At 45.4% G+C, this 15427-nt stretch overlaps 1 protein-coding gene across 1 annotated transcript in view; it reads right to left on the bottom strand.

Moving 5' to 3' along the window:
* Positions 1-15427, bottom strand: part of LOC126248717 (dedicator of cytokinesis protein 3) — a 1129652-nt gene that overhangs the window by 470810 nt on the left and 643415 nt on the right. Inside the window, exon 5 of the mRNA XM_049950022.1 lies at positions 11726-11822. Coding sequence (XP_049805979.1) covers positions 11726-11822 — 97 coding nt within the window. The remainder of the gene's footprint in view (positions 1-11725; positions 11823-15427) is intronic.

The following is a 15427-nucleotide window of genomic DNA, read 5'->3' as shown; positions in this document are numbered from 1 at the left end:
ACGACAGCTCTACAACGTTCATCCGGGAAGTTCTGCTGGAATTACTGGAGGAGGTGTCACTTGCAGACCGTCGACGTCTGTGGTTACAGCACGATGAGTCCTCCAGACACTTCAGTCGAGCTGCCAGAACCCAGTTCCACATCCACACCTACATACATATCCGCAAACCGCCGTACGGTGCGAATCGAATGGTACCCCGTGCCACTACCAGTCATTTCTTTTCCTGTTACAGCGAGGGAAAAGCGACTATCTATGTGTCTCCATATGCGTCCTAATTTTACGTACCGTATCTTCGTGGAACTTACGCGAAATTTATGTTGACAGCAGTAGAATCGTTCTGCAGTCAGCTTCAAATCCCGGTTCTCTAAATTTTCTCAACAGCGTTTCTCGAAAAGAGTGTCGCCTTCCCTCCAGGGATTTCCGTTTGAGTCCCCGAAACATCTCCGTAATAACGGCGTGTTGTTCGAATCTGCCGGTAACAAATCTAGCAGCCCGCCTCTGAATTGCTTCGATGTCTTCCTTCAAACAGACTTGCAGCGAGTCCCAAATAATCGAGCACTACTCAAGAATAGGTCGCACTAGCGTCCTATGAGCAGTCTCATTAATAGACGAACCACACTTTCCTAAAATTTTCCCAATAAACCGAAGTATGCCATTCGCCTTCCCTACCACAATCCTCACATTCTCGTTCCATTTCATATCGCTATGGAACGTTACGCTCAGATATTTAAACTACGTGACTGTATCAAGCAGGACACTACCAATGCTGTATCAAAACATTACGGCTTCGATTTTCCTATCCACCCGCATTAATTAACATTTTTCTACATTTAGCGATAGCTGCCATTCATTACACAATCCAGAAATTGTATGCCGGCCGATGTGGCCGAGCGGTTCTGGGCACTTCAGTCTGGAACCACGCGAGCGCTACGGTCGCAGGTTCGAATCCTGCCTCGGGCATGGATGTGTGTGGTGTCCTTAGGTTAATTAGGTTTAAGTATTTCTAAGTCTAGGGGACTGATGACCTCAGATGTTAAGTCCCATAGTGCTTGGAGCCATTTGAACTTATAGAATCCATGACAAGCAGAATCTCTGTTGATAGTGGCCAAGCGGTTAAAGGCGCTACAGTCTGGAACCGCGCGACCGCTACGGTCGCAGGTTCGAATCCTGCCTCGGGCATGGATGTGTGTGATGTCCTTAGGTTAGTTAGGTTTAAGTAGTTCTAAGTTCTAGGGGACTGATGATCTTAGAAGTTAAGTCCCATAGTGCTCAGAGCCATTTGAACCAGATCATTTATGTATATAGAAAATAGAAAATAATAGCGGTACTATCCTTTGAAAGGGCACGGCCGATTTCCTTCTCAATCCTTCCCTAACCCGAGCTTGCGCTCCGTCTCTAATGACCTCGTTGTCGACGGGACGTTAAACACTAACCACCACCACCACCACCACCATCTGAGCACTATGGGACTTAACATCTGTGGTCATCAGTCCCCCAGAACTTAGAACTACTTAAACCTAACTAACATAAGGACATCACACACATCCATGCCCGAGGCAGGATTCGACCCTGCGACCGTAGCGGTCACGCGGTTCCAGACTGAAGCGCCTAGAACCGCACGGCCACAACGGCCGGCACAACCATACATGAGCACCACCTATTAGAGGGAGGGGGTTCGACAGCCGACCGGTTCCACTCATTCCAGCAGGAAAGAGGTACACGGCTCTTGTTGGCTGTAGTTCAACCATGCCCAGACGGTCAATACCGCGGTTCGATCGCGTCCCCATAGTTACTTTGGGCCAGGAAGGGCTCTCAACAAGGGAAGTGTCCAGGCGTCTCGGAGTGAACCAAAGTGATGTTGTTCAGACGTGGAGGAGATACAGAGAGACAGAAACTGTCGATGACATGCCTCGCTCACGCCGCCCAAGGGCTACTACTGCAGTGGATGACCGCTAGCTACGGATTATGGCTCGGAGGGACCCTGACAGCAACGCCACCTTGTTGAATAATGCTTTTCGAGCAGCCACAGGACGTCGTGTTACGACTCAAACTGTGCGCAATAGGCTGCATGATGCGCAACTTCACCCTGACGCCCATGGCGAGGTCCATCTTTGCAACCACGTCGCCATGCAGCGCGGTAGAGATGGGCCCAAGAACATGCCGATTGGACCGGTCAGGATTGGCATCACATTCTTTTCACCGATGAGTGTCACATATGCCTTCAACGAGACAATCGTCGGAGACGTGTTTGGAGGCAACCCGGTCAGGCTGAACGCCTTAATCACACTGTCCAGCGAGTGCAGCAAGGTGGAGGTTCCCTGCTGTTTTGGGGTGGCATTATGTGGGGCCGGCGTACGCCGCTGGTGGTCATGGAAAGCGCCGTAACGGCTGTAGGATACGTGAATACCATCCTCCGACCGACAGTGCAACCATATAGGCAGCGTACTGGCGAGGCATTCGTCTTCATGAACGACAATTCGCTCCCCCATCGTGCACATCTTTTGAATGAATTCCTTCAGGATAACGACATTACTCGACTAGAGTGGCCAGCATGTTTTCCAGACGTGAACCCTATCGAACATGCCTGTGAAAAGGGCTGTTTATGAACGACGTGACCCACCAACCACTCTGAGGGATCTACGCCGAATCGCCGTTGACGAGTGGGATAATCTGGACCAACAGTGCCTTGGTGAACTTGTGGATAGTATGCCACGACGAATACAGGCATGCATCAATGCAAGAGGGCGTGCTACTGGGTATTAGAGGTACCGGTGTGTACAGCAATCTGGACCACCACCTCTGAAGATCTTGCTGTATGGTGGTACAACATGCAATGTGTGGTTTTCAAGAGCAATAAAAAGTGCGGAAATGATGTTTATTTTAATTTTCTGTACATGTTCCGGAACTCTCGGAACCGAGGTGATGAAAAACTTTTTTTGATGTGTGTAGTTTCCTGTACCGACGGAATAAATGGTAATGTACATTCCTTGGATCCTGCTTTCGGCTGCCCGCCACAGTGTCTACAAGTATGGTTCCTCCCTGTTTCTTTGCATTCATGGTTCCTGTTCTTCAAATTCAATAAAGGCGCCGACGTCTCGGAATGTTTAAAGTTATTCATCTAGTGCGGCCGACTGCCATACACTCAAGCGGAGTAGACGGTGATGGCTGCTGCCTGCGTAGGCTGACGTTCGCCCTCGCAATTTCGACGCTGTTGTTCTCTGCCTGCTACATCATGTATACTACACCGCACGACGTTCAATACTGTATAGAGGGTTCCGCGAGACAATACACTGCGGATAGAACACCGTGTCCAACACCGTCAGCCACCATGGCTACAGAGCATTGCATTAATAGCGCACACGACCTGTTCATTCAGCAGCTAGCTCCACTTGCTCCACTGGCGATCGTGGCAATCAGTCGCGATCACCGAGTATCAAAAACATCACGTCTCGACCTGTCCGAAGATAGTTATTTAGGTACATGATCGATAGGTCATTTGAACGATTCTTTCATCGAAATGATGTGGAACGTGTCAGTTTATAGGGTACGTATACGTGATTAGTGTTAACATTAATGAACGCATTATTTTTTTACTTCTACTCACGCAGTTACACTTTTTTTCCTGGCTACCAGTTTATAAGTAGAAATTCGTCAGCTGAATAGATGGAGCTATTCAGGAGAAACGATTTGAAATTAGATTTAGAAATGGTTCAAATGGCTCTGAGCACTATGGGACTTAACATCTGTGGTCATCAGTCCCCTAGAACTTAGAACTACTTAAACCTAACTAACCTAAGGACATTACACACATCCATGCCCGAGGCAGGATTCGAACCTGCGACCGTAGCAGTCGCGCGGTTCCGGACTGTGCGCCTAGAACCGCTAGACCACCGAGGCCGGCTAGATTTAGAAACTGCTTCACTACCTGTCAGACATTTTATGTTATAGGGAAACTGATGAATAACTTTTGTTGGTGCATACTGAACTCTGAGCAACTGACAGCTTTAACAGTGGATAATAAAGGTCATTTTTCCCTCTAGTGCTGTAGATATGGACATCGTTGCTCTTCTCAAACTGTGATGGATCACTTATGACAAATTTCACTGGCGAATAGATATATTGTGACGGCGTAGTTAAAATGCCTAGCTTCTTGAAGAGGTATCTATCTACATGATGGCCGTTGGTGTACACCACATATTATTCTTGCAACTCGTTTTTGTGCAATCAGTACGTTCTTTCAGTTCTGTTCGTGTACAACGTCACATCTGCTGCCGGAGGGGAGGTCTGGACCTATAACTTCGACGCTCGTCGTTGGTGACGTTGCCGGTAACGGGTTCCTAACCTCATTTTGTTCCTCAAGACACCTTCTACATCCCCTCAAAGTTTTTCGGTGCAATTTCGAAACACCCTGTATATCACTGCCTGAAAAAAAAAAAGTGAAGCAAGAGCAGGAGGAAACGAGATGAACGAAACTTCGCGGGTTGAGGGGGTGTGTGATGTTGTTTCAGTGATTACAAAATCGAGTCACATTTACACATAACTTTGCAGTATGAGCCCAATTATCAGTATGAGGCTGGATACATGCACTGATTCGCTTGGGAAGGATATCATAAAGCCGTTTCATGCTATCCTGAGGCAAGCTGGTCCACAACTTTTGTAGCTGGTCCTTGGCATCTTAGATACTGGCCCTGGGACAGAGTTCGCGTCGAAGCTGTTCTCACACATATTCTACTGAGGATATAGCTGTGGATTTTACTGGTCGCGGGAGTACCTCAACATCACACAGACGGTCCATAGAAACACATGCCATGAGTGGACGAGCATTATCCTGTTGAAAAATGGTACCACGATACTGTAGCATGAGAGGTAACAAATGAGCTCGCAGGATGTCTGTCACGTCAATTGTGCCATCAGAGCTCCCTCAATCACTACAAGTCGTCACCAGAAGGCATACCAGCTGGCTCCTCACACCAAGATGCCAGGAGTAACATGTTGTGCATCTCCAAAACACTGAAAACATTGTCCCTGTCACTCGGTCACCACCATACTCACCAGCGATGGTCAACCGGGATAATCTCGAACCGCGAAGACCCACAACGGCGCCCCTTTCAAACTCTGCCAGGTGCAGTTAACACTATCTTATACGAATAAGCGGCATCTGCATGTCCTCCACGAGGATCGCTCAGTATCTGTCGCTGTTTAAGTCCATTATATGCCGTATCATGCATGGAAACAATTCTTAACACGAAAAAGACTAATGTACTCTAGTGGCCGTTGTTGGTGTCACAGAGAATTACGCTTCTATAATCACTTACATATCCGCCGATGGTGTGTACGTGACCGAGCGAGGTGGCGCAGTGGTTAGCACGCTGGACTCGCATTCGGGCGGACGACGGTTCAAACCCGCGTCCGGCCACCCTAATTTAGGTTTTCCGTGATTTCCCGAAATCACTTAAGGCAAATCCCGGGATGGTTCCCTTGAAAGGGCGCGGCCGACTTCCATCCCCATCCTTCCCTAATCCGATGGGACCGATGACCTCGCTGTTTGGTCTCCTCCCCCAAACCAACCGACCAACCAATCCCTACCTCAAATTGTTCAATTCAGTTCAGTGGTGTGTACGTACACAAAGTTTCGTTGACATCCGACCGTGCGTTCTGGGTGCTTCAGTTGTTTTTCAGGCGGTGTATATATTAAGGGATTTGCAGCATTAAATAACAAAGTGCACAATAATGAAACTAGACGTGCCGATATATCCATGGAGTAGATCACAAAAATGGTTCAAATGGCTCTGAGCACTACGGGACTCAACTGCTGTGGTCATTAGTCCCCTAGAACTTAGAACTACTTAAACCTAACTAACCTAAGGACATCACACACATCCATGCCCGAGGCAGGATTCGAACCTGCGACCGTAGCAGTCGCACGGTTCCGGACGGCGCGCCTAGAACCGCGAGACCGGAGATCACAAGATCCTGCATCACAAAAGTACACATTGGTACAGGTCTGCCACTTTTGAAATGTTTGCAAAAACAGACAATGTCTCATGGGATACCGCAATCACTGGTTATACAATGTTACTTATAATCCCTCTTGATAGCAAAAATGTTTATTCATATGACCGGTTTCGGTTCCTCTAAAACCATCTTCAGATCTGAAACGATGATGATACTAATTTACTATTTCACAAATACAAATCTTTTTCATCCTATCCGATCAACATCAGATGTACCAGAACATACCTGTAATTTCGGTTACAGGAGTAACCCGTCCACCCACAGCAACCTTCACGTGCTACGTCACATAAAATTGGTTGGCAGAATGCACGTCATTTATATTAATTATAAAACTATTACCGACACGTGGCGTCTGGTACATTTGTTACATTATATATGCACATACTGTATTAAGTAGATTTTTGTAATTTACTTTTATCTCTAAAACACTTAATTAAAATCTATAGATGTCAAGGTTAAAATCTGTACTTGTCAATATTAAAGTACACAGTAAAATTATCATTTGTGTAAGATCCAAAACAAAGGGCGATTTCTATATCCATGGCGCTGGTGTAGACTTGTTTTCGCCGGCCGGAGTGGCCGTGCGGTTCTAGGCGCTACAGTCTGGAACCGCGAGACCGCTACGGTCGCAGGTTCGAATCCTGCCTCGGGCATGGGTGTGTGTGATGTCCTTAGGTTAGTTAGGTTTAAGTAGTTCTAAGTTCTAGGGGACTGATGACCTCTGAAGTTGAGTCCCATAGTGCTCAGAGCCATTTGAACCATTTTAGACTTGTTTTCCTCCATGGTCTGCTTCCGTGGTTCCCGTTATTTCGGTGTTGTGCCGCGAGCCGTTCAGCCGTCTGATGTCCCTCGCCGTGGGCAAGACGGCCGTGCAGCAGGACCCCGTCACCGACGTTAGGCGCTGTACGCATCCTCCAGCCGTCTCATCATGCACCGTCTCTCATCCCTCGGCCCGGACTTCTACACTCAACAGTGATCATCTCAGTAAGTCGTCATAAATTCTAAAATAGGCGTTATGATTGAGCTCGCTTTGCTCGTTGAGGATTAAATCCGGATCCGGATCCGGATGTCGATGGACATCAGACGACTGAACGGCTCGCGGCACAACACCGAAATAATGGGAACCACGGAAGCAGACCATGGAGGAAAAGAAGTCTACAACAGCGCCATGGATATACAAATCGCCCTTTGTTTTAGATCATACATAAATGATAATTTTATTGCGTATTTCAATTTTGACAAGTACAGATTTTAACCTTGACATCTATAGCTTTTAATTAAGTGTGCCGGCCGGAGTGGCCGGGCGGTTCTAGGCGCTACAGTCTGGAGCCGAGCGACCGCTATGGTCGCAGGTTCGAATCCTGCCTCGGGCATGGATGTGTGTGATGTCCTTAGGTTAGTTAGGTTTAAGTAGTTCTAAGTTCTAGGTGACTGATGACCTGAGAAGTTAAGTCGCATAGTGCTCACAGCCATAATTAAGTGTTTTTAGATATAAAAGTAAATTGCAAAACTCTACGAATTACAAAAATCTACTTAATACAGTATGAGCATATTTAATGTAACAAATGTACCAGACGCCTCCTGTCGGTAATAGTTTTATAATTAATATAAATGACGTGCATTCTGCCAACCAGTTTTATGTGACGTAGCATGTGAAGGCTGCTGTGGGTGGACGGGTTACCCCTGTAACCGAAATTACAGGTATGTTCTGGTACATTTGATGTTGATCGGACAGGATGAAAAAGGTTTGCATTTGTGAAATAGTAAATTAGTATCATCATCGTTTCAGATCTGAAGATGGTTTTAGAGGAATCGAAACCGGTCATGTGAATAAACATTTTTGCAATCACGACGGATACTAAGTAACAAACTTCTGAAGTGAGCTTGGCGAAGAGCAACTGATTTAGTGAAATATTGAGTAGAATGAAGTGGTGTTTGTGTGTGTGTGTGTGTGTGTGTTTTAGTCTCTCTCTCTCTCTCTCTCTCTCTCTCTCTCTCTCCCTAGAAGTGATGATAAGATACGTTAAGTCCCATGGTGCTCAGTGCCATTTTTTTTAATGATAAGATATACAGAAGAATTACAAAATTATTTTTTCAATGTGATATACATATCCTGTGTATTGTGTAAATCTCTGGAAGTGAGTTGTTCATATCATTGTAAAAAATGGTAAAATAGCGAATAATAATAATAATAGCACACGACTCAATAGACAGGCCCTCACAATTTCAAATTTTACAAGCGAGGGGACTAGATCCCAAAATACGAGAACTGGTAAAACAAACACTAATTGGCACGAAATCTAAATGAGATTTATGGGGAAAATTGCAAAACACTTTGACGTTCAGACAAGTGCGAGACAAGGAGATGGACTCCTACCAACTCTGTTCAATGTAGTCCTCGAAAAGGTTATGGAAGAAAGAACTCAAGGAACGTGGGTTTTGGAAGCTATTCCTACTTGGCTTTTCCACGAACAACCTCTACATACCATACCTCGTGTTTACAGACGAACTGGCGATATCTACAGCAGGTGAAGAGACTGCCGTAAAACTGCTCGAGATACTTAAAGAATGTGTAGAAAATGTAGGGTGACAATTCTCATTCGAGAAGACTGAATTCTTAATTTCAAATATACAAAGACGAGCCTGACAACGACATACTGTGAAATCAGCTGGATCTCGTACATTAAATACCTCTCAGAATTCGACAGGCCTTGAAAAAATCTAACAGCAAAGTCGTTTTCAAAAATTTCAAAAAGTATTACGGTTAGTCCAAAACCGCTACAACAAAAACTCCATGTCAAGATGGACAAACATTTGGCACTACAACAGTCATAAAACCAACAGTCCTTTACGGAAGCGAAACACTGACACTTAACAGAAAACATGAACTTGAAGAAAAAAAATTAAAAAGAGAGAGAGACACCGATTATTAGGAAAATTTTAAGAGCAAGACATACCTAAGATGGTTACAGGTTACAATGAATCAAACAATAGAAAAAATTTCAAACCTCTAAACTGGCATTAAGAAAAGGCGAATGAAAAAGTCTTTAGTCATCTCAACAGATTATCAGAAAATCGGTTGACAAAAAGGATAGATAATAGACGATGTTATATCGCTTAAAAATCGCTTGGCTCATTGAAATTCGAAATGACCTGAAAAACGCTAATATAAGATCAACCGACATTTGAGACAAAGACATATTCAGACACATAGTAGATAAAAGGGAAGTAGTATCAGAGCAACCAAAACAAAAGCAGTACAGATCGAAGTGGTCGGAAGAACGTAAACAAGCCAAACAAACCTTCTCGGAAAGAATGAAAGCCTACTGGTCAACAAGAAGAACCTAAGGAAAGTTTGACTGAGGTGTTTGCTTAACGTCTTCCATTTATTGGGAGAATTCGCAAATAATAATGATAATAATAATTATTATTATTATTGTTATTATCATTAATATTGAAAAGGGACTTCAGCATATACACGCCTGGAAATTGAAATAAGAACACCGTGAATGCATTGTCCCAGGAAGGGGAAACTTTATTGACACATTCCTGGGGTCAGATACATCACATGATCACACTGACAGAACCACAGGCACATAGACACAGGCAACAGAGCATGCACAATGTCGGCACTAGTACAGTGTATATCCACCTTTCGCAGCAATGCAGGCTGCTATTCTCCCATGGAGACGATCGTAGAGATGCTGGATGTAGTCCTGTGGAACGGCTTGCCATGCCATTTCCACCTGGCGCCTCAGTTGGACCAGCGTTCGTGCTGGACGTGCAGACCGCGTGAGACGACGCTTCATCCAGTCCCAAACATGCTCAATGGGGGACCGATCCAGAGATCTTGCTGGCCAGGGTAGTTGACTTACACCTTCTAGAGCACGTTGGGTGGCACGGGATACATGCGGACGTGCATTGTCCTGTTGGAACAGCAAGTTCCCTTGCCGGTCTAGGAATGGTAAAACGATGGGACGATCGTAGAGATGCTGGATGTAGTCCTGTGGAACGGCTTGCCATGCCATTTCCACCTGGCGCCTCAGTTGGACCAGCGTTCGTGCTGGACGTGCAGACCGCGTGAGACGACGCTTCATCCAGTCCCAAACATGCTCAATGGGGGACCGATCCGGAGATCTTGCTGGCCAGGGTAGTTGACTTACACCTTCTAGAGCACGTTGGGTGGCACGGGATACATGCGGACGTGCATTGTCCTGTTGGAACAGCAAGTTCCCTTGCCGGTCTAGGAATGGTAAAACGATGGGTTCGATGACGGTTTGGATGTACCGTGCACTATTCAGTGTCCCCTCGACGATCACCAGTGGTGTACGGCCAGTGTAGGAGATCGCTCCCCACACCATGATGCCGGGTGTTGGCCCTGTGTGCCTCGGTCGTATGCAGTCCTGATTGTGGCGCTCACCTGCACGGCGCCAAACACGCATACGACCATCATTGGCACCAAGGCAGAAGCGATTCTCATCGCTGAAGACGACACGTCTCCATTCGTCCCTCCATTCACGCCTGTCGCGACACCACTGGAGGCGGGCTGCACGATGTTGGGGCGTGAGCGGAAGACGGCCTAACGGTGTGCGGGACCGTAGCCCAGCTTCATGGAGACGGTTGCGAATGGTCCTCGCCGATACCCCAGGAGCAACAGTGTACCTAATTTGCTGGGAAGTGACGATGCGGTCCCCTACGGCACTGCGTAGGATCCTACGGTCTTGGCGTGCATCCGTGCGTCGCTGCGGTCCGGTCCCAGGTCGACGGGCACGTGCACCTTCCGCCGACCACTGGCGACAACATCGATGTACTGTGGAGACCTCACGCCCCACGTGTTGAGCAATTCGGCGGTACGTCCACCCGGCCTCCCGCATGCCCACTATACGCCCTCGCTCAAAGTCCGTCAACTGCACATACGGTTCACGTCCACGCTGTCGCGGCATGCTACCAGTGTTAAAGACTGCGATGGAGCTCCGTATGCCACGGCAAACTGGCTGACACTGACGGCGGCGGTGCACAAATGCTGCGCAGCTAGCGCCATTCGACGGCCAACACCGCGGTTCCTGGTGTGTCCGCTGTGCCGTGCGTGTGATCATTGCTTGTACAGCCCTCTCGCAGTGTCCGGAGCAAGTATGGTGGGTCTGACACACCGGTGTCAATGTGTTCTTTTTTCCATTTCCAGGAGTGCATTTAACACACGCTTTGAAATCTATGCATCTACGAGCCATTTAAAAAATAACTACGCACAACGTCAAAAATGTTTCACCGTCTACACAGAAAATGTTCGAATAAAGAATTTATCAGTATCATGATTTCCGAGAAAAAATACGCCCTTCATCACATAGAATTAATTAAGCTCGTTATGCTTCTTGAGTAACTTATTTTTCCTCTCCTGTAGTATCTCGTTAAATAGGTTTTATTCCGTGCTTTTGTACTTACGCCAATGTACTGCATTTGATTTTTTTATCTATTCTAAACACAATGGAAGATCAAACAAAAATTCAAACTTCACTTTTCAGCAAAAAAGTTATACGTCATCCCAGTCTTTCTACTCTAAAATGTAACAACGTAGTCAAAACTCTTACAGTATTCGCTTTATGGCAAAGAAATATAGCTGGAGAGCATTTTAGGAATGGGTAATTCCTGTAAATTAATTTTTATAACTATTATTATCAAACTAAATTACTCGTGCATTTTAACAGAATCTTACCACAAACAGTTGCTTCCAAATATTTCCCCATTCTCGTAGAACCAACGTTACTTCTCTGACGACCGGATCCTCCAGTGGTATCACTGACTCGAAGAGCCTACAAAAAAGGAAAAATCTGATATAGCATTATGTTAACTGGTGACAGAGTTTACGGTAATCAGTGTAGCTAGCACTCGTTTCCAGTGGTCACTTGCAGTGTGGAACACACCAAGTCTTATGAAGTTCTTACGACAATTAATGCGGAATGTGACAGGGTCAAAAGCATAAAAATCAGTTACAGCATTACAAAGTGACAATATTTCGTCGGTAATTTTTTGAAAATGTGCCTTTACTTACAAGGTTTTGCTAGATACGTATGTACGTGCTCTGTAATATACATTTTAGGTCATCGCTAGACAGACGACGTACTCGATACCAAAAGCAATCCTTTCGTTCGTAATCGTATTCGCGATAAACTTCACGAGGCAGTTCATCTCGATCAGCACCGACATGCTTCTCGACCGATCCTCATGCCACATGACAGGGATTTCCAAAGGTAGATTACTTTTCTGCTTCTTTTATTTGTAGCCTCTCATGGAATGCTGGGCTCTGAGCACTATGGGACTCAACTGCTGAGGTCATTAGTCCCCTAGAACTTAGAACTAGTTAAACCTAACTAACCTAAGGGCATCACAAACATCCATGCCCGAGGCAGGATTCGAACCTGCGACCGTAGCGGTCTTGCGGTTCCAGACTGCAGCGCCTTTAACCGCACGGCCACTTCGGCCGGCTCATGGAATGCAAAGTATGTTGTTCTTCCCTTTGCTTTCAAATTTACTTGGCAGTTTGTTCGCGGATTCTGCCTTGTACTTCGCTGTATCCCTTTCGTTGATTCAGCTTTGCAACGGGCTTTCAGTTTTGAATACCATTACAGAATCGCTCGCATATGCAATAATCTTTTGCAGAGAATTTATGATACCTGCAAGTACAAACACAGAAAACTGCAACCAGTTGTTTATACCATTAACTAGTTTTCGAACCTTTTTTAAGCTTATCTTCAGATGGGGCACTAGGAAGCTACGTATGTGTTTATTTCCATACCGTGTTACTGTGTACTGGGGCCTATGTTGTCGCTATCTAGTACCCAGCATAACGCTATGGAAATAAACAAATGGCTCTGAGCACTATGGGACTTAACATCTGAGGTCACCAGTCCCCTAGAGCTTAGAACTACTGAAACCTAACTAACCTAAGGACATCACACACATCCATGCCCGAGGCAGCATTCGAACCTGCGACCGTAGCGGTCGAGCGGTTCCAGAATGAAGCGCCTAGAACCGCTCTGCCACTGCGGCCGGCTGGAAATAAACAAACGTGTAACTTCCATGTGCCTCAGCTGTAGACGATTGTGAAGAGGTTCGGAAACTACTTAACGGAATAAATGAATATTTCAACAAAGTGATTAGTTGCAGTTTTTTGTATTTGTTACTTAGTAGATAGTCACGAGTTCTAGAATATCCGTAATGGATGCGCGTAACCCTTACAAGTCTTCCAGTGTAACATATCTTCAAAGCAGTTATTTTTAAATTTCGCAGAAGACAACCGCAGGAAATGAAAGAAATTAAAAACGTCATTGACGTCTCTCCAAAATAAAATTTCAGAAAAACAGGACGAGAAGTAAGGATGTTAGTAAAAGTTACTGCAGATACCGACAAAATGGACATTAAAAAATTACGTATGAAGATCTGCAAGGTTATACTGGCAGTAAAGTTGTGCATAGCCACATTCGGTCCAAGAACTGTCCTACAAAACGAAAAAGATTCGTGTGTCATAAGAATTACATGTTTATGCATTCTGTGTCAACAATAATATCTTCGAGACGCTTAGCCAAAAATAAGAGTATTGGAACAAAAGCGTATACATAACTAAGCCATTTAAACGTAGTTCAATGAGAATTTGCAAAACATTGAAATGCTGATAATGACGAGAGTCGACTGCTGTCTATTCTTCTTGTCTGTGATGACGGATTTCAAAAATTGGAAATAAGTCTCTTATACCCATCCGGCTTTTCAGTGTTAGCATAACTGAAATAACTGCGTGAGTCAGAAAGGATCAGTCTGATTAGTTCGAGAAACAACAGAATCACAGTTGATGAAGTTCAGTTTCCATTTGTCGAAGTTAAATGTGCAAACTTTTAGTCTCTCTCTCTCTCTCTCTCTCTCTCTCTCTTTCTCTCTCTCTCTCTCTATCACACACACAGACAATGGGATATATATGCGAGCTTAGATTGAACCGTACGCCTCGCTGTACGTCGTTGAGTGAATCTATTGCTTTTGTCGTCAGCGCTCAGATTAATGAACTGTTCGAGCACGACCCACCGCCCCGAGGAAGAATTTTAATCACTGCCATGTTTCCCCCATCGAATTCGATCTCTGTAGAAGTCCCCTCCAGACATATCCGTACGAGGGATGAAGTGAATCACTCGACATCGCAGTTAGTTATATGAAGCAACTTCAACTAACATCTACACGAGAAAGTATTTCGACTTGTGGAGGCCGATTTCTAGACTACTGTACTACAAGTAACACGCCGATCAGGCACTGTTAGTAAATTTTTAACTAAAAAACAACGGGATTAAAGGCAACAGAGCGGAATTTTTCGAGTTCATCGGATCTTTTTAGGCCAACTACAAAAAAAAAAAAAATGTTGACAAGGAAATCAGCTGACGAATCTCTACCAAGCGAGATAGCGCAGTGGTTGAGGTACTAGACTCACACAAGGGACAATCGGGTTTCAAATCGTCGTCCAAACATTCTTCTGGTTTCTTGAAGTGAATGAGTGGTGAACCTTGGATAAGATGGCGGCTACTTCCAACAGATTCAAACTGAGCTAGTATCCCATCTCCAGTTACTGCGCTGTCGACAAGAGGATAATTTCTATGCTTCCTTCTCCGATGCTGCCAACTGAATATGCGAAAAAACGGTAACCGAGAAGAGGGCTGTTATTGTGCATCCTGTCTTTATTTGGAACACTCGCTCCAGCTGGTTGCATTCTGTCATAAATTCCAAATGGCCTTAAATATGTGAACAAATTTCTGAAGTTTTTCTTGGATCCCATTTCCTAAGACTTTTTCAACAACGCTTGTTCTTTGAAAACGAGATCACAGCCGTGAAATTATAGTCTGGGTCACTCTCATAGTATCAATAAAACTCAGCTGTGACCGACCAGCTTCTGTTCTTTCGGTGGTTTGTCACGTAGCTGATTCCAGCAGACAGCGCTACTGAGGCACAGTTTTTCCTACAGTTGTCCGTAAGTGTACACCGGCGCTGAAAATGGCTCTGAGCACTATGGGACTTAACATCTGTGGTCATCAGTCCCCTAGAACTTAGAACTACTTAAACCTAACTAACCTAAGGACATCACACACATCCATGCCCGAGGCAGGATTCGAACCTGCGACTGTAGCAGTCGCGCGGCTCCGGACTGAGCGCCTAGAACCACGAGACCACCGCGGCCGGCCGGCGCTGAAACCAGACTACAAGTCGCGCTCTAACACTTGAAGGAAGGATACAGTTAAACATCTCGTCGACGTCCTGTTCAATTGAGGCTGAGCGCCAAGCGGATTTTGAGAAGGAAGAGGGCAGCAATATTCTGGGGCGTTTTAAAGAAAGTACTCCGACTTTTGCCTAAAGTGATGTAGGAAAATGATGGGAAACGGATACG

Source organism: Schistocerca nitens, chromosome 3 (assembly GCF_023898315.1).
Source record: "Schistocerca nitens isolate TAMUIC-IGC-003100 chromosome 3, iqSchNite1.1, whole genome shotgun sequence".
Classification (NCBI taxonomy): Eukaryota; Metazoa; Arthropoda; class Insecta; order Orthoptera; family Acrididae; genus Schistocerca; species Schistocerca nitens.
Note: the sequence above shows the minus strand (reverse complement) of the source record. Positions and strands in the feature narration are given on the sequence as shown.